At 33.5% G+C, this 27,723-nt stretch overlaps 1 protein-coding gene across 17 annotated transcripts; it reads right to left on the bottom strand.

The window, feature by feature from the left end:
* Window positions 1-272: 272 nt before the first annotated feature.
* On the bottom strand, window positions 273-20,307 carry LOC143465429 (uncharacterized). 17 transcript variants are annotated; one of them, XR_013118616.1, is made up of 54 exons: window positions 20,085-20,307; window positions 19,676-19,771; window positions 19,443-19,491; window positions 19,285-19,323; window positions 18,119-18,154; window positions 17,914-18,003; window positions 17,459-17,491; window positions 17,186-17,299; window positions 17,043-17,090; window positions 16,897-16,947; window positions 16,689-16,751; window positions 16,099-16,179; window positions 15,847-15,909; window positions 15,678-15,713; window positions 15,259-15,555; window positions 15,110-15,166; window positions 14,942-15,004; window positions 14,610-14,684; window positions 14,424-14,504; window positions 12,676-12,750; window positions 12,455-12,541; window positions 11,862-11,936; window positions 11,625-11,711; window positions 10,969-11,043; window positions 10,733-10,819; window positions 10,339-10,413; window positions 10,102-10,188; window positions 9,554-9,712; window positions 9,292-9,423; window positions 8,985-9,140; window positions 8,711-8,839; window positions 8,564-8,599; window positions 8,350-8,436; window positions 8,177-8,206; window positions 7,993-8,031; window positions 7,793-7,858; window positions 7,498-7,584; window positions 7,325-7,420; window positions 7,114-7,188; window positions 6,844-6,927; window positions 5,722-6,732; window positions 5,552-5,632; window positions 5,387-5,446; window positions 4,790-4,849; window positions 4,625-4,687; window positions 4,447-4,545; window positions 4,281-4,331; window positions 4,009-4,086; window positions 3,848-3,907; window positions 2,605-2,667; window positions 2,431-2,534; window positions 849-975; window positions 571-666; window positions 471-487 (listed from the first exon to the last, which is right to left on the bottom strand). XR_013118616.1 is itself a non-coding variant. In XM_076963709.1 (53 exons), exons 3-53 carry the CDS (start codon window positions 19,473-19,475, stop codon window positions 359-361), a joined length of 5,019 nt encoding a protein of 1,672 aa, XP_076819824.1. In that variant the 5' UTR covers window positions 19,476-19,491; window positions 19,676-19,771; window positions 20,016-20,307; the 3' UTR covers window positions 273-358. The 17 variants fall into 17 exon arrangements, 11 of the variants coding, with proteins under 11 accessions (XP_076819824.1, XP_076819823.1, XP_076819830.1 ...); XR_013118618.1 differs by having other exon boundaries at window positions 473-487; window positions 2,431-2,514; XM_076963709.1 differs by lacking the exon at window positions 849-975 and having other exon boundaries at window positions 273-487; window positions 2,431-2,514; window positions 20,016-20,307.
* Window positions 20,308-27,723: the final 7,416 nt, after the last annotated feature.

Genomic DNA, 27,723 nt, shown 5'->3' with positions numbered 1-27,723 from the left:
GCTTGGATATTTTACTTTAATAACGGTGTTTGCACTGATTGCATGATGATGGTATGAGTGATATTTGCTCATTCTTATATGTGTGCGTGCTTGTCGTTCAGACAAGATTTAGTATTGGAGGATAACAATGCAAATTGGATTTTTATGACTCTGATTTGTTTACAAGTTGGCTACTCTCGGGACAACACGTGCTCGCTGGGAAGAAACGCAACTTTGCTGACGCGTTATAACCTGAGCCGCATGCCAACCAGCAAAGCGTAATACTTTTGGCTGAGAAATTTTATTCATACAAAAGCGAATACGTCGAAAGTATAGGCTATAAGAAAAAAAGAATCCTGAAATTGGCACTACAAAAATATCAAGAGTACAATATATATGCATCAGTCTGGATGACGGCATGGCTATGAACAAGGTTAATAGAAACTTCGTCGCTTCTTGCTAGTGGAGGTTGTGGCGTTCTACAATAATGAGCTACAAAAGCCTCACTCTTTAAAATGCAAAATAACATATTAATTAAGTATTTATTACGTATTGAAAGTAGAAATTGTGTCATAAGCTTATATAAGCTACCTGAAATCGATCTAATCTCCTCACCGACGTCACCACTTTACGACAGTACCGGTATTTCAATGTTGTGCAAGTTTTGTGGCGTGAGCAGCAAGTGGGCTGTAGAAATGTGAAATGTAGTTAGTTATCATTTGAGACGCCCATGGTAATGTCGTCACAGTAATAGGCCAAAGTTTTAGACATGAGCAAAAATCAAAATTGTTGGAATATGGCAGTCACAAAATGGAATAATATCAAAATTCTATTCAATTAGGTTTGGAAAACATATGAGAACTTATTACTTTGGTGGAATCATTAAGGCCATTTTAAACCTATTCGGTTATTGATATTAGACCAGTTCCCGTCATCTGCTTGCACAACAATAAGAACAATTTTTACTCACTGACGTCGCGCCTATATGATGCTCTCCTGTTAAAAATAAGTCACACTCCGCAATTATTTGAACCTTTGTTAAACTGGTAACTTTTTATTACATACGTAAGGTAAGTACAAAGTTAGAAAATCAAGTGGGAATAAATTTATGGTGTACATGATTAGAGATAGCAGACGATAAATATCTTTCACAGGAAAGTAACAGGTGTTCTTATGCGTTAAACAAATCTTTTTGAAAACTTTGCTTATTTTTAGTTCATTAAGCATTTTGTCACCTAATAAGGTGGTAACAGACCCATTTTTTCGGGCCATTGTCGGCTATAACTTCAACGTTAGGCGCTATGAATCATTATAAGACAAAGACCATAGTCAAGAACTTACAAGCTCAAGCACGGCTGGCTGCTTGTAGTTCTGGTTTTTCAAGCATGAAAAAAATTTTTCGAAAACCTCTACTTCAATCAAGCATTGCCGTTGCTCAAACGGAGTTTTTTCACCGTTTAATCGGGTCGCATAGGTAAATGTTAAGAGGAAGAAAGTTACAAAACTCATTACGATGTGAGTACGGTATGGGTCATACACAATACTGTACAAACGTAGTTTTCCAAAAACCTGGCTGACCCTTGCAACGACTACAATAAGTGGGCCACGATAAGGCGTTACGAAAATTCTTTTATACGGCGTCTCAAAAGTGAACGTTAGAAAAGTCAACTACAGCATGTAGGTTACCAATACGAGAAATTGAGAAAAATTTCATTTCGAGGCGTTTTAAGCGGTTTTTTGAAGCGTAAAAGCGCAAAATTCGGGCTCTGCGCGAGTCAAAAAACTTAGTTCAAACTTAAAATTTTCGCTCTCTTGTCGCAATCCTAAATACATCAGTGGGGCTACCCACTTCGAAAATGGCTACACCATCGTTGACGACGCCCCTGCTTGTTCATGTTTATACACATATCATTTCTGTATCAAACTAACAAGTACATGAAAGTGATCAATGCAACATTATACCAAAGAAGAGATTCAGTTTTTGTAAACAAATATCAAACTGCAAAGGAATCGCTTTGTAAATACCTAACTAAAAATAGGCTGAATTTATTTCAAGTTCTCAAAAATCGCAGTTCTTTACGTCATGACAAGGGTTCTTGGGACAATACTTTCAAAATCGGGACTGTACCTGGAAAAAAGTGGGGTCGCAAAAACGGAAAAAAATTTCCATTTTACTGTTGCTGAAGTTAAATTAATAAATAAATAATAAATTCTTAAAAAATTAATGCGAGTGTTCGAGTTAATTTCCTTGCAACAAACGCAACTTTCACGTGTCTGGGAGGTTATGACATTCTACTGAAACAACCAATGAAACCTTCGCCCTTTGAAAAACAAAATACGGTAGGCGGATAATAGGCCTACCATTTATTAGCAAATTGTATTGTAACTTGTAAGTATTAAAACTATGGTATACACTTCATGAAACATATTATTTTATAGTATGGTAGTTACCACAATTCTAACCGGACTTTCCACTCTCTTACGGTACTGCATCTTCTTCTTTTGTACAACCTTTGTGCGCAAACTACACTTTCGCTGTTTTTAAAAAGTATAGGCTACATTTCTTTAAAGTTATCTCAAGGTCCATAAGTGTATAATGGTATACTATATAGTGAATATTATTACCGGCTTTTTTAAATTGTCGTTGTTCTTTTTCAGGTAAGTTTTAAGTGACGTGTAACCATCGTTCTAAAAAAACATAATTAGCTTTCAATAACAAAGAATGTTGCTATGGTGTATGACTTCGTTATACGATATCCAAAACAATCTGCCCTGAATTATGCCTAGTGGGCGGTGGCAAACGTAGTATATAAAATTATGTATATATACTGTATGTATAGGGTTACCATATTTTCGTGGCCTAAAATCCGGACACTCTTTAGTGCCCACTAGCGGTTTTTAAAATGAACACATTGTCTGTCAGTATGACGTCACACTAGCAATGCTTTGCCTGTCCATTGTATACCGGAGTGGATTTTGAACATAGTGTCGTCATTCACTAGGCTTTTGGACCATCTCTGATTTGACCTCTGGTCAGGCATACTATATTTTTGTGCTTAAAGAACGGGAAGCTTCAGAGCAACGAGCCTTATCAGACAAATGTGGTTCATATTTTACTAGGAGTATGAAACTATTTTGGATTCCTATCGTCAGGGACAACTAAAGTAGTAAGACACCAAGAATAACTAAAATAATGCATTTTACTTGGAAACAAAACAATGTTCAAGCATTTGTAAATTTACATAATCGTCCAATCATACTTTTCTGTAGACAATACTTTCTTCAAGAAGTCTTTATTCGACTTTAATTTCTCATAAAAATCACAGCAGGAAACGTCCGTGTTAATTTCGCAGGTGATAAGGGCTTACAAATTCAAATGTTTTTTTACAGAAGGAAATGCAAACAAGTACCGGTACGAAATAAGTTCTTTCAATAACCTAACTGTAAAAAGATCACCTTCTCCTTCTAGCCTATTATTACTGAACTAGCAAATGCGCTAACAATCAACTCACTACTGGACCAATTACCCGCTAGAATGACGTAACAATAACTTTCACATTTAACACAAAGAAACAAGAACACGCATCGAGCATTGTTCTTCAGCAAGTTGGCTAAACAGACCTATCACAGTGTGCTAATATTCGTGTAGTGTGGGGCAATGCTGGCTCACTAAATGCCAAAGCGGGACTTTTGGTTGACTAACCGGGACGCCGGGACAAAGCCTTAAAAAGCGGGACTGTCCCGGCTAAAACGGGACGTATGGTAAGCCTATGTATGTACAATCCGGTTGACAGAAAAATATTGCTACTTCTGATGTTTACAAATTTTACTATGGTTAACTACTCTAACAGCATAGGCCTGTATCTACCTCCTGTTCAGTATACGAACGCTCCCTAACGCTCAATTTTGTCAGTTCCATTTCATTAACCTGATGTTTTTTAAACACAGTGTTACAATTATTACGTCAGTAATCAACTGTGCGGCACAACCGCACCACACCAGAAAACATAAATAGAAACCAATAGTTACCGATTTCAACTTGGCGATGTTTTCATCCAAGTCCTCAAGTGAACTAGTGTCATACTCTTCCTTGGACTTGTGTCGTTTCTGTAAAGCAGATATGGTTAGGTTTCGATTTTAAAGTTAGCGCTTAACGTAACATGCAAGCATGTGTTGCATATTGGTAGAAGCATTAAAACGTATCTTACGTATTCTGTTGATTAACTATAAGCTAAAAATGACTGTAAATAATCCTCAAATACAAATGAATTCATTTCAATAGCTAGCATACACAAACTCACTGAATTCTGGCGAGTTTGTGGTAAATCGTTATAACTTGTATTTTCACAAACCTGTGACAACAATTTTTCCAAGAATGTAGCTTCAAATTTTGAAATATAACAATATGGGTTGAAAGCATTACAGTAATACTGCCTAACAATTAACCAAATCACGTGCTGTATTTACCTCATTTCTAACTAGACTTTTCATTCTCTCATTTTGTACACGTAAGTCATTTTTCATTTTCTTTTGTGAAACCCTTGCAGTAAGCCAAATTTGCTTTCGCTATTTTTTATTAAATGAACAAAAATTTGACAAAAAACTTCTCTAAAGATGCATATGAGTGTATAGCAAATATATTTACCTTCGTTTTCCAACTGTCATAATTTTTTCTGTTCTTTGCTTCCAGTGATGTGCATGCATCGCCCTACACAATATTATCAGCTGTTATGGGTACAATTTTGCTTATAATGATGTTTTAATTGCTTTCTTTCGTTTTAAAATGTTACTTCAGCCAAACTACTCTAACCTCCTGTTTAACATCTGAACACTCTTCACCACTCAAATTTTTCAGTTCAGTTTTGAAATCCTGAAAATTAATTTTTTTTTAAATATTACCTACTCACTAAAGGCCAATACCAGTAATTGTATTTTTTTCTCCATTTTCTGAAGTTTTCATGTTTGTTATAAACAATTGTGCATTTAAATTCCAACAGTTTTATTTAATAGCTACTTAAAAGAAATTCATCACGATCTGGTGAGCTTGTGGTAAATCCCTCGCAATTTCAAAAGCTTGCAATTTAACAAATCTCACAGGAATGCAATGTGTAAAATTTGTAGTGGAATACTAATGAGGAGTACTATTAGTGGAGCACTAATAACATTAATACTAAGGTAACATGCTTTCAACTAATGATCTAATTTTTGTGTGTTTTCAATTAATTCCGTGTAATTAGGCTACCTCATTTCTAACCATATTTTTCGCTCTCTCATTTCATGTGCTTAATTTATTTTACATTTTCTGCTTTTATGCAACCCTTGTAATTAGCATTAAAGGAAACAGCTCTAGTATGTTTTTGAATTATTTTTCTTTATTTAAAATTGTACTTCAGCCTACAACTCTGACCTTTTTTTCTGCATCTGCACACTGTTCATTGCTTAATATTGTCGGCTCAAATTCATCATCCTGAAATTGTTTTAAATATCACAACTGATTTATGGATTTTTTTTCAGTTAATTGTACACTTGCAACATAACGAAGAGTATGAATACCATAGAAACTAAAAGTTACCAATTCCAACTTGGATGCCTTTTCATCAAAGTCCTTAAGTGAACTGGTTTCATACTTAGTTTTTCTTTTCAAAGCATGTTTCTGTAAAGCAGAAATAATTCAGTTCAATGTTAAGCTTAACAATAATTAATTAAATGAATGTTAGCACCAAAACAAAAAATGCAGCTTACTTCATATTTTTTAAGTTTGTTTTGTTTCTTGTTTCTCTCCTTTAGTCTCATTTTGGTCTCTTTGTTCTGCTCTTTCAGCTTCTTGTCTTGTTCTTCGTTCCATTTCTTCATTTCTTTTATCACATGCTGTTCCTCTTTCTTTATTAACTTCTTAAGTTTCTTGTGTTTTTTCTCTAACTTCTTCCTCGCACATTTTTCTCGTAACACTTCCATTTTTAATGACAGAGACCTTTCATTTTCATGTTGCTTTTCATTCCGTTCTTTCATCTTTTGTTCCAACTCATTATGTTTTTTCTCAAAACTCTTTTCAAGCTTAATCCAACGTCCTTTACATTCCTCACTGGCTTCATCATCTTTCATTTCCAAGGCTTTCCGTGTCTGTTCTATCTTTCTGATCATTTTCTCCTCCTGTAGAGCCATTTTCTGATTAACTTGCTTTTCATTGTAGCCTGATTTTCGCAACATTTTCTTGTACTTTTCTTCCTCTTTCTGTATTTTCTTTTCTTTCTTTTCCTGCTTACTTCTAATTGCTTCTTGCCTTTTTTGAGCTTTTTTAAATTTCTCTGTTATCCTATGCTGCTTTTTCTCTTCTTTTTTCCTCTTTATTTGTGCTCTTCTACTATCTTTGCGAAGTGTTTTTGCTCTGTGGTAAGACTCATCGTAGAACTTGTACATTTGTTGCTCTGCAACTTCCCTCTTCAGTCGTGCTTCTATCTTTTTCAACTTGTTGTCTTTTTTCTTTTCTTTCTCAAGTTCCTTTACTTCTTCCTTTACAATTTCCCTGCATTTCTTTGCCTGTTTCACTTTCCACTTTGTTTCTTCTAACTCTTCTTTCCTACGCATTTTAGCCATCTTCCGTTCATGCTTCAATTCCATTATTCTTATTTGTTCCGCCAATGTAGCTGAATCCATCTCCTTTGACTTATATGGAAGCATAAAGACAGATTGAAGCTCTTCTTTGATCTTTTTCCACCAAAGCTTCTTCTTTGGTTTTCGTTTAACCAAACTTTTCTAAAAAAATTAAATTTCTTTGGGGTTTGTAACAAGTGTTGAGTTTAAAAGCAATCATCATATAAACAAAATACAATGACATGTTTTGTGATTAAGACATTTCCAACATACTTCTTCTAAGTTTAAGTCATCGCTGTCCACCCAACCTTGTGCAGCTAAATGCTTCATTGCTGGACTAGCATAGCTGCACCCGGGCTGACAAAACATAATTATAAACACATTTCAAAAAAATAGAGAATAATTATCTAGACAAGACCGATAGATGACAGGATAATCAGTTACCTGTAATTTACTGAATGATTGCAATTGAAGTCATAAGCAATATGGAAAAACATGCTGTGCAATTATAAAAAGTTTTCTTCTTTAAAAAAATTGTGATACCTTTTCATCAGCTAGTTTTAGCTTAGGAGTTGCTGTGGTAACATGCGCTAGTTCTGGTTTTATTTCAGCTTCAGTCTACACAGTTAACACAATACTTAAAAAAAGTTTGTAAGAAAGAGACGGAATTACAACAAAAGTGTGAATGTCTGTAAATGCCCATAACACGCAAAGATAAGTAAATTTAAAGTAAAGCTGAAGATATGATACTTGCCATATCATTGATCTCAGACGTTTCTTTATCTTCAGATAAATTGGTAGCACAGCAAGCAGCTTCTTCGGTTTTTGAATCTTCTGAGGAGTCACATGCCTAAAAAGAGATAAAATAATCAATGCACAAACCACAATCACTACCTGGTTCTACAAATATTAAATTCATTAATTTACCTTTTCTGTTTCCTTCACCTTTTGCTCTTCAGTAACGTCCTCTGCTCTTCCCTTTTCATTTTGTTCTTCATCTTGCTTTTCTATTACCTACAGGCAAAAAAAACAAGCTTAATGTATGAGAAATTATCAACATGTTAAACTAATTTGGTCAGATTAGCAAAACAGAAAGATAAATTTTGCTACACAAGGATGACTTCATATGTTATTGTTTCTGTTTCTACCAGATAAAGTGAGAAATAACCTTGTAATTTTACAAAGTTAAGTGCATGCAAAAATTGCAAGATCATTTACTAACCTCTTGCTTTTCAGCAACTTTCTCTACCTTTTCTTTTCCTTCTTCTTTCTTTTGCTTTCCTATTTTCTACAGCCAAGTGGAACGAATTTATAGTACGAGTAATTAATCGTCAACAGGTTAAAATGATTTAACTTAGCGTAAAACAACAATGGCTGTAATCAGTGGAAAAAACACACAATATAAATATATACTGCCTTTACCTCACTTTCCAGTATCTCCTGTTCTTTGTCCATGCAATCCTGAAAACAATAAATTGACTTGGAAAGGTATAATCGTTACATAATATATTCCATAACATCACAAATGTCAAAATATTAAAACATTTTCAAAAAAATTCAAAACGGAATTGAAAATTCAAAAAACTTTAACATTCAAAAATCTTACCGATAGAGAAAGATCAGACAGTTCACATTGCTAAAAATTAAAACAGTTGAAGACAATACTACTGTAGAATGCGCAATAACAAGTCTGTAGGCTAAACACAAGCCAAAGTAATGACAGCATGTTTGTAGGTAGGCTAAACACAAACCAAAGTAATGACACAAAATTGCTCTTACCGGTTCAGGTCGATGTACTCCAGTGCCGGGCTTTTTAACATAAGCCACAAATGTGTGTCCCTGGTAGGTAGTTTCTTTTCGTGTTTTCTTAACAAACAAAAAACATTTTAAAACTTTTAATTAAAATTAAAAATTCTTAAAAAACAATTCACAAAGTGTTTTTAATAAAATTACACTATTGTGTTTATAACATGCCTAATTGCCTATTGCTGACCTCTGTGGGAATAGAAACAAATGAAGCAGCTGATTCCTGAAACATAAATTTCAGATATTTGTAAGCCGACAACAACCTTTTTTAAAGCAGTTACAACTTGCTCTATCAAAATTAAGACAAGATACACAAAATAGGTAATATTTTCACCTTTTCGAATTTGGCATCATCTTTGAAAGGATCTTCCGCGTCGTCATCAGTATCAACTGGATTTTTATCGGAAGTTGTTAAATCCCAAGAGCTGACTTTTGAGCTTCCAGACCCCTTGTATTTATCTTCCTGAAATAGAGATTATTAACTCATCAAGAATCCAATGTAATCGAGAATTTTTGCCGTCTATCAGTCTATCACACATTCCAATATACTAAATTGTAATTGATCTTTTATTTAAAACCAAGTACTGGCTAAAGATGGTTGAACTTACGTTTTCATTTCTAGAACTTTCCCCACTGGCTGTTGTACAATCCAACACGTCACTGATATTTTTATCCGTTTTCAAACCACCAACAGATTTTTGAGCATGATCAGTCAAACTTTCTTCCTTACTGTTACTTTCATTTTCAATCAATTCAGGTGTTTCCTTTTATAAAAATAAAACATTTCATCTGAGGTATTCATAAACCCTGAAATTGATAACTAAGCCAACAGGTAAGTATTTGTTAAGAGTTTTGCAACACCTACACCCAATTGCCCATATCAAGTGTAACACACAAAATAGATAATGTTTTCACCTTGTCTGATTTGATGTGATCTTTAAAAGTATCTTCTGCCTCAACATCGATGCAATCTGAATTTCCGTCAGAAGTTGTTAGATCCCAAGAGTCGACTTTTAAGCTTTTAGACTCTTTAGGTTTATCTTTCTCCTGAAATAGAAACGAGTAACTAGTCAGAAATTCAATATACACAAAAATTTCCAAACTTCCTCTCACTATACTAAACTATAACTAACTTTTTATAGAATACTAAGTACTGACTGAACAAGGTTGAACTTACATTTTGTATCTTTGAACTTTCCCCACTGGCCGTTGTAAAATCTAGTATGCCACTGATATTTTCGTCTATTTTCAAATCACTGACAGATTTTTTAGTGTAATCAGTCAAGCTTTCTTCTTTATCAGTGCTTTCATTTTCAATCAATTCATGTGTTTCTTGCTACAAAGATAAAGCAATCAGTGAAAAGTACTGGTAAACCCTGAAATTAGGAAGTGTTATTTGTATCCATAAAGTTTAGCACATTAGCAGCTAAAACGACATAATGCTCATGAACAAAATAATAATCTATGTGTCAAAATAAGCTCTTAAACAACCTGTTAAAACACATTTGTTTTTAAATAGAGTCTGCATGAAGTATTTGGTCAGCTTTGATGCCAAAACGATGGGTAAATGAGTAAAAAATGTACTTTTTTAAGCCAATTGGTCCAAGGTTACATACATCGACTATACATTGTACAATATGCATAAAAACTGTATTCTATACAACACATATTTTACTTTGGGAATAATTTTTAATTTTAAATATTAGCAATTTAACGTTAGCTTGCCTCGTGCTTTGATGGAGGACATAGCTTCATGCTATCGTTTTCCACTGACTTTGGTTCAGATTCACTGAAAGCCAGAATGGTAATTTCCTATGAATTCATTTTTTTCAAGATTAAAACTAAAAGGATTTAATTTAGAAAAAAATAATGAATTTAATAATTCTTCGTCTTTAAACTCTAATTCTATTCACAAAAAGAATAAAATCAACCAAACCATAAAAAGAACAAAACAACAGCAACCTCTTCCATTTCTTCTGCAGTATTTTGATCTTTCTTGTCCTCTGTCTTAGCATCCACAATATTTGAAGTAAGGTCCTAAAAAGAACAGTTTTGATAATGAATTGCAATTTACAGTAACGTAAACAGCAGATTCTGCTTAACAAGACTATCCAAAATAAAAGTTATTTTTATAACTTAACATAAAACAATACAACAGTTTTACAGTTATTATAGTAGATATATTGAGTTGTAGTTTTCAAAAATTTGTAGGTATTCTGGCATTCAAAACATATTTGCAACTTTAACCTTACTGCATATTGACTTTATTTGCAAAAAATTCTAGATCTAAAAAGAGCTTGGCCCTTGTGAACAAACAATTAATCCCATCCTTTGTTTGCATTTTATATAAACTAGCCTTGTGCTTTGATAATGGACACAGCTTCATGATGTCTTTTTCAGCTGATATTGGTTCAGATTCACTGATAACTGGAACAGTACCTCTCTATAAATTTATTTTTTTAAATTAAATTTAATAAGATTTAATTTAGAAAAAACGATTGAATTTAATATTCTATTGTCATTAAACCTTAAATATATTCACAAACGAAATAAAACCAACCAAACAAAAAAATTAACTAAAACAAATGCAACCTTTTGTGGTTCTTCTGCAGTACTTTGATCTTTTTTGTCTGCTGTCTCAGCGTTTACAGTATTTGAAGTGAGATCCTAAAAAGAATATTTTTGATAATGCTTTGCAATTTAATGTAAATAGCAGATTCCACTTTATAAGACCATTTAAAATAAAAGTATTTGTCAAACTGTAAATTTTTCAGCATACAATTTCACACTTATGATGTTAAAATTAATTGATTTCAAATTTGGTATTCATTAATTACAATTAGCTAAAAAGTAAATATCTAATAGTAAGTATACCAAGCCAGTCAGTTATATTAAATTTTTATTGTACAGAAAGATATTTGATATATCTATGCCTGTTTTACTTCAAAATTGAGACAGTTGGCAGAAAAAAAATGAATTTTTTTACTCGACCCAACAGTGAGCTATTCACCACAAAGCTCACAGTGTGCATGAAGTATCTGGTCAGCTTCAATGCCAAAACATTGGGCTAGTGAGTGAAAAACTTATTGTTTTTCTGCCAGTTGCCCCTAGGTTTAAAGTACAAAATGCATGGATAATAAATATGTACAAATTGTACTTTGTACAAGGTGCGTACAAATTGTACTTCATGCATATTTTACTTTGCAAAAAACTTAGTTTTAAGCATTTGCACTTCAGTGTTAGCTTGCCTTGTGCTTTGATGGAGGACACAGCTTTATGTTATCTTTCTCCACTGACATTGGTTCAGATTCACTGAAAGCCAAAATGGTCCTTTCCTATGAATTAATTTTTTTTAAATTAATTTTAATAAGATTTTATTTAGAAAAAAGAAATGAATGTAATACTCTATTGTCTTTAAACCTTAAATATATTCACAAACGAAATAAAATCAACCAAACCAAAAAATAAACTAAAACAAGAACAACCTTTGGTGTTTCTTCTGCAGTATTTTGGTCTTTCTTGTCCGCTGTCTCAGCATCCACAATATTTGAAGTGAGATCCTAAAAAATTATTTTAATAATGTTTTGCAATTTAATGTAAATACAGCAAACTCTGCTTTACAAGACCATTCATATTAAAAACGTTTGTCATAAATTGTCCAGTATACAATTTCAAATCTATTAATGCAAAAATTAGTCAATTTCAGATGTGGTATTCATTAATTACAATTAACTAAGCAGTAAATAACCAATGGCAAATATACCAAATCAGTCAGTTATATGTTAAGTGTTCATTTTACAGAAAAATAGTTAGTATATCTATGCCTGTTTTAATTCAAAACTGAGACAATCGGCAGAAAAAAATGAAACTTTTCGCTTGACCCAACATTTAGCCATTCACCATTTAGTTCACAGTGTGCATGTAGTATCTGGTCAGCTTCAATGTCAAAAACTTAATGATTTTTCTGCCAATTGCTCCAAGTTGTACGGTAAAAAATACATTTATAACATGTACAATATGCATATTTTACTTTGCTAAAAACTTAGTTTTAAGCATTTGCACTTCAGTGTTAACTTGCCTTGTGCTTTGATGGAGGACACAGCTTTATGTCATCTTTCCCCACTGACATCGGTTCAAATTTGATTACAGCCAGAATGGTACTTTTCTATGAATTTATTTTTTAAAATTAAATGTAATAAAATTCAATTAAGAAAACATAATGAATTTAATAATTTATTGTCTTTAAAGTCTAAATCTTTAAAAAGTAATAAATTCAATCAAACTAAAACCAAGAGCAACCTTTAATGCTTCATCTACAATACTTTGGTCTTCCTTGTCCTCTATCTTAGCGTCCACAATATTTGAAGTGACATCCTAAAAAATTTTTTTAATAATGCTTTGCAATTTAATGCATAAACAGCAAATTCTGCTTTATAAGACCATTCATAAAAAAGGTATTCGTTATAAATTGTCCAGTATACAATTTCAAATTTATTATGTCAAAATTAATTAATTTTAGATTAGATACTCTTTAATTAAAAATTAATTATTAAAAATGCCTAATGGTAAATATCTAGAATCAATCAGTAAACAAAGTTTTCACTATACAAAAAGACACATCTTGCTTCGTGGTATCATTAATTTCTGCTTTAGTAGAAAAAGAATAAAGAAGCGTAAGTGTAAGTCTACGACATATAAGTTTGCTGGGGGACGTTAAATTCAATATCATGATCATAAGCCAGAATGATAAAATGTGTAACGGAATTTCGCCAGTCCAATCTGCCAGGTTCTTGCTGATTTACAGCTTGTTGCTATAGCCAGGTAAAATACTCAACAGGTTGCTATGACTTGTATTTTGAGATGGTACTCGTATAATTATAAAAAAGGTACTGTAAAACAAAGACTCACAAACAGCCTAGCTAGACCGTCCTTGGTACCGTCTCTGCCTGCGTGTTGTTTCCCATTGATAGCAATTAGAGCAATTAAGTCAGGCGCTTGGGCCGAATTAGTGCTTTGGGGGATAAAAATAAGCACCATGCAAAACACGTGCAATTAAAATGCATTTCTACTGCCAAACATTGTGTTTACTGTAAGTATTTTCTTACAATTTATGGAATATACTTACGCTTAATGTAAAATTATAAAAGGTACGTAAGCTATGCAATATACATATAAGGTGAAATGGTGACTATACATTAAAAAACATGCAAAGCTACAATAGCAAGGAAAAAAAGTTGGACTAACAAATTTGTGACAAATGTATAAACTAAAACCTTATTCCAATAGTGCAATATATATAATATTAAACTTTAAAATCAGCAAAATTGAGATAAAACATCTCCACCATAGCACTCAAGTCTGAAACAAAAACGCATAAACATCACAACAATCATGCAGGATGTTTCATCTGAGTAACATGTAATAGCTGGTCCCCCACAGTTTAATTAAAGGGTGATAAGCAGACAAGTTAAATTTATATCTTGTATTGCTACTGCTGGATCTTTTAAAACAAGATAGCATTTTGATGTGTCAACTTGCTTTGCTTATAAATATAAAGTTATATTTTTTAATAATAGTTTGTAGGTACTCATGCATGTGGTCATTACTATTTGATAGCATGATATAGTTGTACGAATAGGAGTTTTTGTAGCAAAACAAAGAAGAGAAGTTCTAATTAGATGAAAGAAATTTAAAAGATGTTACGGTCACAGGGAAATAATTTTTCAAAATTAAAAGAAATTTCTCATGTATGTGGTTATATAGACAATTTTTAGTGAGCGAATGCAATATACATTTATACGAAAGCCAACAAGGCTTAAAGCAGATTAAGAAATCAGTTCAATTAATCTACAGATAATAAATCCAGTCGCCTATTACATTCATTTTACCTTGGGATGACATTGTCACATAAACAATGAGCAGGTAAATAACTCTGCTTTAAAAATCCATTTGTATTTCTTATTTGCAAAACAGCTTTGATCTGCTGCAAAAATTTCACCCCCGTGAACAAACAGTTAATCTTATATTTGCATTTCATTTTGACTTACCTTTTGGTTTGGTATAGCACACAGCTTGATGCTATCTTTCTCCACTGGCTCAGATTCACCATTAGCGGAAATTGCACTTTCCTACGAATTTAGTAATTTAATTTCTTTAAACTGTAAATCTACAATTATGGCCACAAACAAGGAATAAAATCAACCAAATCAATAATGCAATAAAACAAGAGCAACCTTTTGTAGTTCCTCTTCAGTAATTTTATGTTTCTCATCCTGTTGCTGATCGTCATTATGATGTGAAGTGAGGCCCTGAAAAAGACATTTAAATCAATCTACACAATTTCATGTAAACGGCAAATTCTGCCCTTTCATTATGATCATTTATGATAAAGAGTTAAATATAAAAGGATAACGCTTAAAACTTTAACCAGGTATGGTAATTATTGGTATCATTAATTGATTGATTAATATAATTGATAATTATAAATATAATATAATTGATACAATTGATTGATAATAATTAATACAAAGAAGTTATCACTAACAGTAAAAAATCTGATATTTACCTTGTCTATGTCAAAAAAATTATTTTTTTCTGGTGAGAATGATGACATTGGTAATGCTTGCTGCTTGAATATAAAAAATTATTTACTTATGTCTATTAAATAAATAGCTTCTCATGGTACTGAAGCTGCATTTATGCTATTCTATTTTCTTTACTTGTATATGCTTACTTGATATGATGGCACCATTGACAATGTTGTTGGTGGTTTATCAGCTTTCGTTAAATCCTAGACATGATTGAGTTCAAAATAACAAAGTATTAGCAGTTAGTACAAAACAAAAAAACAAATTATAGCAGTGTTACAACATTTCAACTCACTGGCATTTTCAGTGGTGGTAGACGTAACATGTGTTTTAACTGGTACTCCGAAAGAACTTTACCAGGTGACGAACAACTCATATAAGGTGGATGCTGTGGACGAAGACCAGATACATTCCCACTATACTTGGTTGGATCTGACCAGAAATTATTTAAATCATTGCCTGCTTCTGAGAAATCAATTGAATGGCTCAAGTGAAACGGTTCACATGATTTTAACACTTCTGGATGGGGATTTATGTTGCTGTCTAGAGCATGTTGCAAAAAATATTGTGGCGGTGGCTTCAAAGGCGGCAACTGTATCATAACATAGCAGACCTTGCATACAAGATTTCTCATAAGACAGTACAAAAATAAGACTAAATGATACATGTATAATGGTATATGTAATTGAGTATACACAGTTACATTAGACATACCGGTTTTAATTTAGGTTTCTTCTTTTTCTTCTTTTTCTGAAACGTAATATTCAGGTTACGGCTTCATCTTACAACAAAATTAAATTACTTAATCTTCAATGTTCCAGAAGTCAATTGTTGCTTATAAACAAACAAAAACATACATTAATTGCGATTGGTGGCACCCTACCTTTTTGTTAGAAGTGTCATGTGCCTGTTTTTGTATTGGGCTTGGTATTTCTGAGGTAGCAGACTAAAGTAAAAGAGCTTGTCAAAATGTGACAAAACAAAACATTAAAATAAATAATAATAATCTATGGGAATTTTATGGCAATTGTTTAAAAATCCAAGGAAAAACAAAATGGAAAGTAGTGCAAACAACATTATATATATAAATAAAACAAATTAATGTTATCTTTAATGAGATGATTGATTTTCAAACCTTCGGCCTTGAAGGTGGATACGGTTGCAGAGCATGAGCTTGACTGGATGCATGGTAAGTACCATGAGCTATTGCTGCTCTCTGTTTGCATTCAAAATAAATTATTACAGGAAATGATCAACAGAGTTTTTTTTGTACCAAATTGCGTTGTAAATTAGCTATTTTTAAGTATACTGCAGGATGCACAAAGAAGATGAAAAACTAAGCATAAGCCACCCTTAGTTATCAGCTTCATCAAATAATCATTGATTACACAAAAGTGATTGCACTGATATTTTACCCAAAGTAAACCACCAATTCCATTGTCAAAGATGTTAGGTTGGGAGAACGATTTACCAGTTAAATTTTTAAAAAATACTTTGCATACCTTTTTTGGATTATTGGAGATTATATAAGCTCTGGATTACAAGCCAGACGTTAAAAACAATTATAAACTACCTTCAAAAGTTAATTACACAAAAAAATGTTAAAAAGCAAAATTAACAATTATTCTAAATGGAAAACAGGTACTGTATTCATGAAATAGACAGGATCAAACTGATTAAGAAAAAAGTCATTTCAAATGTATTTCGTCACACTCTTTTACTCACTTGTGGTTGATATTTCTCCGTTTCCCGAAATGCTTCTGCAGCTGCTAGTTCTTCTTTTGCAAGCTGAAGCAAAGTATTACTATATTACACTTTAATTATACAAAGAAAAAATAAGGCCCAAACCAGTTAAGCAGAATTAATATTTTAACATCATTTGTTGTAAAAATGTTTAAACCTTACATGATTTGGTCAAAACTACTCAATTCACCTTTATAATGGATGTTGCTTGTGCATTCCTTGCTGCATCTAGTAGGGAGGTCTTAAGTGAAAAGAAAAACACTTGAAACTTTGTTGAAAATATAATGTTGATTTAATCTTTGAAACAAAAAATAAATGTAATATGATTATATATACCTCCTCCTTGCCTTTCTTTTGCCCACTCCCGTATAAAGAATTGCTTTTCTAGAAGACAAACAGTAAAAAGGCAGATGCTAAGCAATGCAATGTGGATGAAGCATAATGCAGGTACACAAATCCTAACACTTAACTTAAATTACCAAAGGCTGAATAGGAATAAGACAACCAATTTTTGACAAATTTGATTCCTGTCTTTTTTTTAAAAAAGCATTTTTTGAACACACATTGTCATAAGCCCTTCTGCTTGAATCATACTAAAAAAGTAAATACAGTTATAGTTTTGAGATCATAAAATAACAAGTTTTAAAATGATAAGTTTTAAAGAACTTCTGAAGAAAAAAGAAAAACTTCCTTTACAACAACAACACGTCCAAGAAATTTATTCAACTCGTTCATTATTTCATTAAACTTGCCTCTGGTTGATAAATCTTTGGTCCACGTCCATACTAAAATACAAAAAAGAGAAATCAGTAATTTTTGTAACACTTTTAGAAGATTTTCTACAGAATTTAATAGACCTGTACTTTAAAATGTATGACAATCAAAACTAAAATATCAGGAAATAGTTAGAACAACATACCATAATGGTATGTTATCTGTTACCAAACACCGGATAGAAGTACATATCCATTAAATAGAGTAATTAATAATGTATATAATATATCTAATATAACTTTTTAATGTTTGTTTTCACAAATACAAAATAAACAAAAAAATTAAACTTTTCACAGCTTGACTTTTAATTTTCTAGAAATAAAAAAGTGTATGTAACAGCTGTAAAGCATAAACAAATGTTTCACACTGTTTACAGGAATAATTTTGCATATATTTTATCAACACTTGCAAGGTAAAATAATATGATACATACTAGGACTGGTTTTTTATCCACAAAACCTAAAGTGTCACTATCATCATCCACATGACTGTATGTAAGGTCACTGTCCACAGGAATTTTACTCTGAAATTATTAAAGAGCGGTCTTACACAAATGTAACAGCTTCGAACTTTCCATTAAAATGAAAACTACAAACAAACGTTGCATTATCATAATTATTATTCTTGCGTAGACTTACCCAAGAAAGTTTGCCTTCTTTTATTATTTCCGCTCTCTGAATATAAGCAAAATGCAGAGTAATACTAATAACACATAAAAACACAACACATTTTACAGTAGAATTTGCCTATATTGACACCTCAAGGGGATGAATAAAAAGTGTTGACATAGGCAAAGTGTCGATATAGATGAATCAATATAAATTGTTCCTAAATTCCGGTTTTTGTTCAATGTAAGGGTTAGATGTGTACTCTAATCAGCGCTGCCGCTTAATTTCATATTTTCGCGTACACTACGGCAAAGAACAACACAAACAAGATCGTGAAAAATAATGATACTTGTATTTACACGTAATACGCACGCATACGATACTGATGCGGAGCAATATGGCGTTACTGCAGTAAGGCATAGTGCAGTATTTAATAGAAATGGGCCGATACGAGCCTAAACCCGAATAGATTCGTCGAATATCGCCTTTATGAAAGATTCGGGCGAACACGAAAACCAACAATGGCGAACCCATATACAATAGTACTTATAAATTTACTGACTTTCGTAAAAATGATGATCTAGTTTCTCAACAATGTTAAACTAGAGTCAGCAGTACTTACAATGAAGGTCGTTTTCCTAACAATTTTGCTTTTTCGATCGTTTTTAAACACTATTTTTCGAAAAAAAGCCATTTGTTTATCGATTATGTCATTTTAGAAGCAAGACTTGACAACTTTTGGAGGAAATTTTATTGTTTGATTCTAATACGAATAGATTCGGGATTCGTTCGTGTCGACCTTCATGATATTCGGGTCATACGATAAAGTCATAAAGTCGTAAGTTGGATTACGTCCCGGAGTGAAAAGAAGAGCTACAACTGTCACTATAAACCAACAAAATGCTTTGGGGGATCAAAAAAGGTGTTGGTATAGGCGAACTGTCGATATAGTTGAAGTTGATATAGGCGAACTCGAATGTATGTAAAAGATAGGAATTTCACCAAGACCAACGAAAAAGTGTTGATATATGCGAACTGTCGATATAGCTAAAGTCAATATAGGCGGATTTTACTGTATTAGAAATATGAATAAATTTGAGTATACAAATTGCTGTCCGATATTTTTTCTTTTTCTTTTTTTATTTAAAGAAAACATTCTTGCTTTTAAAGCAGACAAAAAGTTTAAAGCTACTTACCCCAGGGCACATATTAAAAGTAGGCATAGGAGGTGGATTCTGCATGCACATATACAATGCAGTATTATGAAACAACACAACAAGATTAAACCAAACATTTAAGTTATTTTGATATAATTTGATAAAATAGATTAAGTAATGATACTAACAAAACTTACCACAATCAATGCAGTTGGATCAAATCTTGCCATCTTCAGTTTTAGATACCTTTAGAAACATAAGTATACTCAATATGATTTTTAAAGTGTCAGTAAACTTAAATAATAGTGGATATATCTACATACATATATAATGCTAATGAATAAATTAAAAACTGTTTTTAAAGAGGGGTTTTATATTGTCACAATTTGTTTCAAAACTACCCAATGCCATGAGTAACCATAAATCATACCTGACTTAAATATTTGTCTTGCAGCTAAATCAGCGAAGGGTGTCTCAACAATTGGAGACCACAGAAGAGAGGACAATAAGCATGGATTTATTAAAACTGTCAAAGCAAATAGATCGAATCAAGACATTTACTGAAACTGCAATACTGTATAAAAAGATAAGGCAAATCAAAAAATTATATGTATGTTACTAAGAAATCACTGCAATAGACTATTTATTTATTTAACCAATCCAATACACAAGTTGCATGTGAATATGTCTTGGTTTAATAATAACATCCTGAAACAAACACAACAAAATTAATATTATCGCACAATCAACTGAGCACTATTGCTATGCACCTCATTTACAATGCATAATATTTTCTTTTGTAGCTTTTCTTTTTCTTTTAAAGTTCTTTCAGTCACTACCTTAGCATTCAGTAGGATACACGATTTGTCTTTATTTTCATTGACCACATGCATTCTACACCATGTGAGCTTCTAACATTTGTCTTTGTTATCCAGGTCTTCTATTATAATCTGATTCCCTCTGAAGTCTCCCAGAGGAGCAAAGTTACTTATATTCGTAACTTCTAACATATGATGACATTGAAAGAAACTTTAGAAATTTAAAGAAACTCTCCCTACTATAAACACTAGTAAAATTTTGCAATGTTATATTGCAAATAACAAAGTTATTAACCAGCAATTGAATCTACTTTGTTAAAAGTGAATACAGTATGTGGAGTCAAGCTTCAACAGAAACTTTCACAAAACAAAATTTTGAAATAATATTAAATAAAAACTAAAACAAAGCAAACAATTTCTACTGGGTAACAAGCAGATTCATATCAGTAATTTATATCTGCCATAAATATGTGAAAATTACATACCCATTAAAAGGAAGGTTTAGTGACGTGAAAGAAAAAGTTACTGGTAATATTTACAAAATTAAAGCTTTGATAGGTTTACAGAACATGTGTCTATCTTCAACACTTAAACCAGGATCATGTTTGACAACGTTGTGGCAGCCACCAGCCCCATTAGACAATTTTACTTTAACTTTTCATTTTGTCAGTTAAAAAAAATAAATGCGGCAAAAATTGTAGTGCTAAAATCTGCGCAACGCCAACGTACCTCTAATAGGCTACTTATAATATAGAAAAGAGGGCAAAACTGCAATTCTGCGCCGGATTTTTCTGGCGTATTATACAAACTTTTTTAGTGGAGTCTATTCTATACGTCTACATGCGCGGTTGTTCACGATGTGAAGTAAAATAGGGTAAATCCCCTTCTGCAAAACGTATGGTAGTACCAGGCAACAATAGCTAATGGATATCACCTATTAGCCTATTTGGTATGGTACACATAATCAATTTCATAACGGTACAGAAAACATCCTTTAAAGAGAATTTCAAAAATAAACTAATAAGATAATAGTAAACCCTTAAACTATTATTTTTCTCAAAGATAGGTTTATTTCTGGGTCTAGTATACAAGTGCACAACTACATGACGTCACAATTTGTGAAGCTTGGCCCTAGTGTACAAAGACACGCTGTGGTTGTGGACTTGGCTACTAGACCTCTATTTCCAATCGAACAAAGGCTAGGCTAGCTTACCAACTTTTTGGCTTCATATCATTGCAACACTGAAAATTTTTTTAAAGATTTATCGATATAGCCTATATCATATAGGCCTACAAATTAACGTTCTTTGGCTGATATTTTCAACATATTTCTAAAAAATTGAATCTACCAACATCTGTTGTGCAGTAATTCGACCAGAAATCTTAATGCCTTTATCGATGATTTGCGCAGTCATTAGTAGCATGTTGGCTAACAGCGCATAAAATTTTTGAAAATTGTTTAGCTGGGCAAGTGATTATTTCGTCACATCACGTGACAGCCTACTCCCAATCGCACAAAAGTAATCAATCGTTACCACTAGAAACATAACAACTGGTACAGTAAAACGTAAAAAATTAAACTCAGGAAAAACTCATGACACTTAAGTGCAAAATTGCACAACTAAACGGTACGGTTACGGTATCACAATCTTTATCTTCGGACTCGGGAAAAGTCTTTGCCCGACTGAAACTCGTCGATGATTCCTCACCGCCTGAGCTCCGGCTACCGAGGTTGCTTGTGCAAGTTTCGATGGATATAGGTTATATTTCTTGTGTAGTTTTCTGTTTTTTTTTTCTGGGCAATGGAAGTAAAATTTGAATTTGGCGAAAATATATAGAATAACAATTGCTAGGTTGCAAATTTTCCACATTATCTAGGAACAATTATGACATATCAATGTGACGTCATGATCATACATATCTAGCTAAATGATACATACCTACCACAAAATGTATCCAACAGTCTCTACACAAAAACATAAGCTCAGGCACCGGGCCTCGAGCAGTACGGAATTATCACCAATTTTAAGACGTATAAAATTTTTCTTTTTTTTTCGAAGATAAACCTATGAGATATCATTCGCAAACGAGAAAAAATAACTGTTACATCTTTATTTTACCCAAAAAATGTGCTCTTTATCTGATGTTATAATTTTTTGTTTTGGCTTTCGAGTTGGTTCTTCGTTTTGAGTTGACATGTATGTGATAAGCCATGCATACATGTATATGCCATATACCCACTTTCCGTTATATGTATAATTGTATATAGCCTACGCCCTACAGTATTCAATTAAACGTATACAATTATGGCAAAACGAAGCCAGTTAATTGGTATCTAATTCTTGAAAATAGCCTGCACTTCTAAACAAATCATATTCACATCCTATAATTAATCAGATAATAGAATGCTCAAGCAACAAATGAAAAACGTTTTTATCTTCGTCCGATACCTTTCTGTATAGGCCTAGAGTTCCTAATTTTATAGAAGGCAGCGACAACAGCAGTTTGTTATGCTGTTTATGATCATGAATACGTTTCATAAGCAAAAATACATCACAAAACCTCTAATTATTGTGGCTAATGCTAAGTATAAGGAGGAATGATACCTATTGCATTCACAAGACAACTATATAGGAAACGAGTATATAGGCCTTTGTAACATAAGCAAAAAAAATAGACCAATCGGTTTGTAACTGATGCGAAATTCAACAAAAAACCAACGTATTTTTGAAACAAAAGTCGTACACACAGTATTTATATAAGGAATCGGGCTATACAAAATTACAACAATTATTATAACATGTATGAAGCCACACGGGCAAACAGGAAAAGTATAATAATAAGTAAAAATAAATAAAGTATACAGTATATAATATAATATGCAAAATATTTATAGTATTTACACACGCACATCGCGTAAGCATATCGAAGTAGTAAAATCACATATTTTTGAAGTGAACACATAAGTTTAAAGTAAACAGAACTATTGCTTAAAAAAGTAGGCAAGGAACATTTCTAAATATATGCAAGAATTCGTAACGTGTACAAATAAAAGATGAAAAACAAAAGTTAAAACATTTCTAGCAATTTGTATGAACACAGCTATGCTATACTATACAAAAATGAACAGTTCTTGTGATCCTGAATGTATACAGTATTTTGTTGCAGTGCGGTCAACCATGAAATACAAGCGTTATTACACTGCTGGAGCACATCGAAACACCATGCCCTCCCTGTCGATTTCAACGTCATAGACAGCAATGTTTTGAGCTCCTTGCAGATTGCTTAAAACCGAAGCAATAAATTTTTTGGTGTAAGGCTCTTTAGTGAAAACGTAAAGGAATCCGCCACCGCCTGCTCCTGCCAGAGCTTGGCCTAAAGCATAGGTAAGCGAATGCTTCAATTATTTTAGCACAACTTTGCGGTTCACATCCCGATGCGATAAACTTTTTCTGGCGCCAGGAACGGTTGATGTGATTGCCTATAGCTTTTAGGTCTTCCCTTTTGCAAGCTTCTGCGCACTGCTCTGCATTTTCTCTGATATCATGGAAGTGTCTCACCACCACTGGTTGCTTGGTATAATAATTTCGTATCACATTCTGGAGCAGGTTTCTTGCTAATCTCGGCTGACCTGTGTAAACAAGCTTCAGATGATCTCCAAAATAGCCATGAAATCGATTAGACGTAACCAAATTCTCGATTGTAACTCGGAGCGGAAGTCCTTCCTTAGATCTTCCAACTTTGATCCCCCCAACCAAACCTCCCACTTGATCTCAACCAACCTCAACCTCCACCAGTAGTAAGCATCTGTTCCACAAGCAACACTGCGTGGATAATTAAAGGAGTATCGGGCATAAAACCGCAAGCTCTATATACCACATTCAAAATTGCACCTGCAAGTATGCTGCTTGTACCAAGGCCTGAGCCTCGTGGTAACCTAGACCACGTTTGAAGTTCAAAACCGGCATTGAACCTATCCAAAAGTTGTTTTTGCAAAGACTGTTCGGAGTTTAGTTCGACCAGCTCGGAAAGAACAATACATGCTATTAGCAGCGCTCCAGCCGCATATGGCTGGAAGTAATTTCGCAAATGATCCAAACAAGTGCACTCAGTCCTTTGCATGGCGACACCATTATCATCTAGCGCAGTTAATGTTATTTTTGGTTCTTTAATCTTCCGAATTCGTGCTCCAATTGGTCGTTTTCCATTTAGCAACACAGCGGCATTGACAACCCAACCGCCCATTTCGTAACAAACGGGGGGGAATGTCAGTCCACGCACCCGATACATCTACTCGCGCGGGGCACTCAGTAACATACCGCAAGTCTTTTTCAATAGGACCCCATGGTTTCAGGTTAATAAACGCTTTAACGCTGGATACAGCTTTTCGAATAAGAATTTGCTCAGCACCTTCATAGTGCCGTGCGGCTCTAATAAGCATGTCAGGCTGATGTAACCAAGCTTTTCTTACATTTGCAAGTGCCTGTACACCGGCTTTAATATCTCCCTTCTCAATACACTCTAACGGCCATTTCCATTCCTTGTTAGCAGCTGGTCCGCTCCTTACTCCTGCTTCTTTACCAGCCATGTAGCCCAACACATCTGCAATGCAAGAAATGGCGCGAGTCGCAACGCCCAAACGTCATTCAGTATAGTTTCAAATGCTCGAACAACAATGCTATCAAGTATATCAAAGACGGTTTGCTGTCTGCTGGTGAGCACAAACATTTTACAAACAGGCATAACGTTGGTGTCAATGTTTTCCGAAAACACTGTTATCAGCCGTTTGCTCGCAATGGTAAAAAAAGAGACTGACGATGTTCGAATTCAGCTTCACGGTCTGCATTTTCTAACATCTCACAAAATGAAGAGCGCGAGCAATTAAACCAAAATTTGTATTCCTTGTCGTCAAGTTAATCTTTCAAAAGCTGCAGTGAGTGACAAATACTTATCGGGTTGCCAAGATGAAAGATAAGAAAAAGCCTAGTCGTAAACAGGATAGGGTTAGTTTTTGAACAATTTTGCTGGGTAATCAAATTGTCATAAGACTGGGAAAGCGCCTTGGAATTATTTGCAGCCCATTGTGTTAGTTAGACTCTGACGGCGAGTATCTCCGTTTAGCTTTTCAAGGTTTGCTGTCACACGGCTTTTTGTAATATCTATGAATAAATCATTGTTGGAACGGATGCTTACATACAGACGATTGTTTCTTTTTCCGCAGAAGTCTATTGACATTCCAACCACGAAGCTATTGTCTGGAAAATGGGTGCTAAGCTTGGTGGAAGCTTCGTCTATGGAAGCTTCGTCTATTCTGACTTATATGGCTATGAACTACTGTTGTGTCATCGCCTATGCGGGCGCCATGCTCGACTATTGTATTTATCATCATCACATTTTTACCTACTTGGCAGCCACTTTCGATGTGCCCGGTAAGGGGGCATTTGAAACTGCAAGTTGTCAATCTTAATACGCAGAAACGAAAAAAAGTCTACACTAGAAAAGCGTTTTGTCAATTTTAAATGCAGTTTTAGATTAGAAAGTTGCTGTAGACAGTGTAGACTGTAGAGACTATCAGTATAGCGTTTTTCAAAATAAGGTCAAAATTTAAACTTTTTAGGTCGAAATAAGGTCAAAATTTGCAAATTTTAAGGTCAAAATTTAACTTTTTAGGTCAAAAAACTGGTTGCCCTAGTTATAACAATTGCAAAGCAAACTGGCTGTTGGCAAATTACAATGCCTAATGGCGAATGGTGCTTTCTTTAATCGGGTTGCAGTTTTGTTAAAAAAATGTCCGTTTTTTTAATCATGTAACTTATACCATGAATTATAAAATGGCCAAATGATTGGAAATTAGTCTTCGTAAATTAAAAATGTGCAAACCAATTTGCAAAATACATGCGTGATTAGACAAACATACACAAATTGCTGAACCAACATCATTCCTAAAAACACTAAATGATTATATAAAAGTACGTATGAATCGCATAACGTCTTCATGAATTGCCAAGTATACATGGATTGTCTAATAAATAGATGATTTGCCAAAAGTGCATGATTCGCTAAATGTACATGATTCGGTAAATGCATGCATGACTCGCCAAATGTACGTGATTCGGTAAATGCATGTGTGATTTGCCAAATGTACATGTTTCAGCCAGTTTGCTTTGCAATTGTTATATCTGACCTAAAATGTCGTGGCTTGATTTAAAAAAATCAAGTTCATAAAACTGTGGTGTAATTGTAAATGTTGCAAAACAATTTTGAAAATTGGCATATGAATCGTGCAACGGCAATCACAGAAAAGCCCGTTTGAATGCCGGTTTTGACGTTTGGCTTGTTGTTTCTTGATTGGATTCTATCAAATTAAGTTTGAAAACCCTCAAATCAAATCATGAAAACAAAACATAATTTGCAAAGTTGCGATTCAATTTAACACTTTGCTATTTTTGCGGCGTTGGCGTTCCATGTCTAAATGTTCGTTTATATTGCCAAACGTTTCTGTACAGTTCAGCACAAAGAAACGGAAAATCTTTCACACTGCTGTCCAACGCAACGAAAGGAGATTTCCGGCAAATGTAGATTGTATATAAAGAAGATGTGCGAATAATAGTAATAGCTATGAGCCTTGAGGATGTTGGCTGTTTTGTAATTTAGAAATATGAATTGGAATTGGTTGTGTTCTAAAATATGCGTACGGTTCGGTTTGAGCAGTGATCTGCAAAGCTTCTTGAACTTATAATATTTTGAAATTGAACTCATAGAAAGGTGGAAGAATAATAAAACAATACGGTTCGTACGGATAATGCAATGTGTAGCATATAACAAACCAACTATTGCTTGCTTAACAAAATTATCAAAATACCGTAGTAAATGCGGTAGTATCCTCGTTAAATAAACCGAAATCACGGCTTTTTTCTATATGAACAGTTTTAGTTTGGAGAGCGAAAGTTGTATTAACTTATTAACCTTGTTTTCTTGACTAACTTATACATATTACAAATATCGACAAGCTTATCGGTATTACGTTATTCCATTCCGATCGAGATATGCAACGGTTCACGGTTTTCCTGCTGTTAAGGGTCTGTCCAATACCAAAAAATGCCAAGTCTTGTTTGTTTTATTATACAACGAATTTACTGAAAAACTAATTACTCGAAAAATCCTCCATGGGGCTCTCTGAAATTTTACATGTCAATTAAGTCTGGTTTGGACTAACATTCCATAAAATGCCATCAAAAAACTATGATTCAAAACTGAGGAGCAAAATCGACAGATGAATTTTTGGCCGAAAAAAAAAACAATTTCAGCCACTTTCATGGCAATTTTTAGCCTAAATTTTCACGCGACCTAGGGCATTCAAGCATGCCAAGTGGTAGGGTAATTCCCAGCTTAAAAAACAATACCAACCATGCCGCCCTCTAATTGGTCTAGTCATCTAATTAAATATTTTCGTAAGACGTCCAACAAAATCATAGAGATCTTAATTTTAACCAGTTTGTCGGCTCTTAATAAACTGGTCAGGAGATATCGATGAAAAACAACAACACAAGTTTTTAGTTTACCTCAGTTCCTCGTTTCGATGTAATTCCATTCCCACCTGTCATAAAATCTGAATTCGTTGGTATTAAAGGGCTAATGATAACTTGAATCACAAAGGTCA

Source organism: Clavelina lepadiformis, chromosome 7 (genome assembly GCF_947623445.1).
Source record: "Clavelina lepadiformis chromosome 7, kaClaLepa1.1, whole genome shotgun sequence".
Lineage (NCBI taxonomy): Eukaryota > Metazoa > Chordata > Ascidiacea > Aplousobranchia > Clavelinidae > Clavelina > Clavelina lepadiformis.
The sequence above is the reverse complement of the archived record's forward strand: the minus strand, read 5'-3'. Positions and strand labels throughout refer to the sequence as shown.

What these genes read in the sequence shown, in the direction of transcription:
- LOC143465429 (XM_076963709.1), bottom strand. Translation starts at nt 19,475, where the DNA reads ATGGCAAGATTTGATCCAACTGCATTGATTGTG. An exon ending in TTATTCCTATTCAGCCTTTG is followed by an intron (nt 17,091 to 17,185) that starts GTAATTTAAGTT and finishes TTTGTCTTCTAG; the next exon opens with AAAAGCAATTCTTTATACGG. An exon ending in ACGACAATTTAAAAAAGCCG is followed by an intron (nt 2,515 to 2,604) that starts GTAATAATATTC and finishes TTTTAAAAACAG; the next exon opens with CGAAAGTGTAGTTTGCGCAC.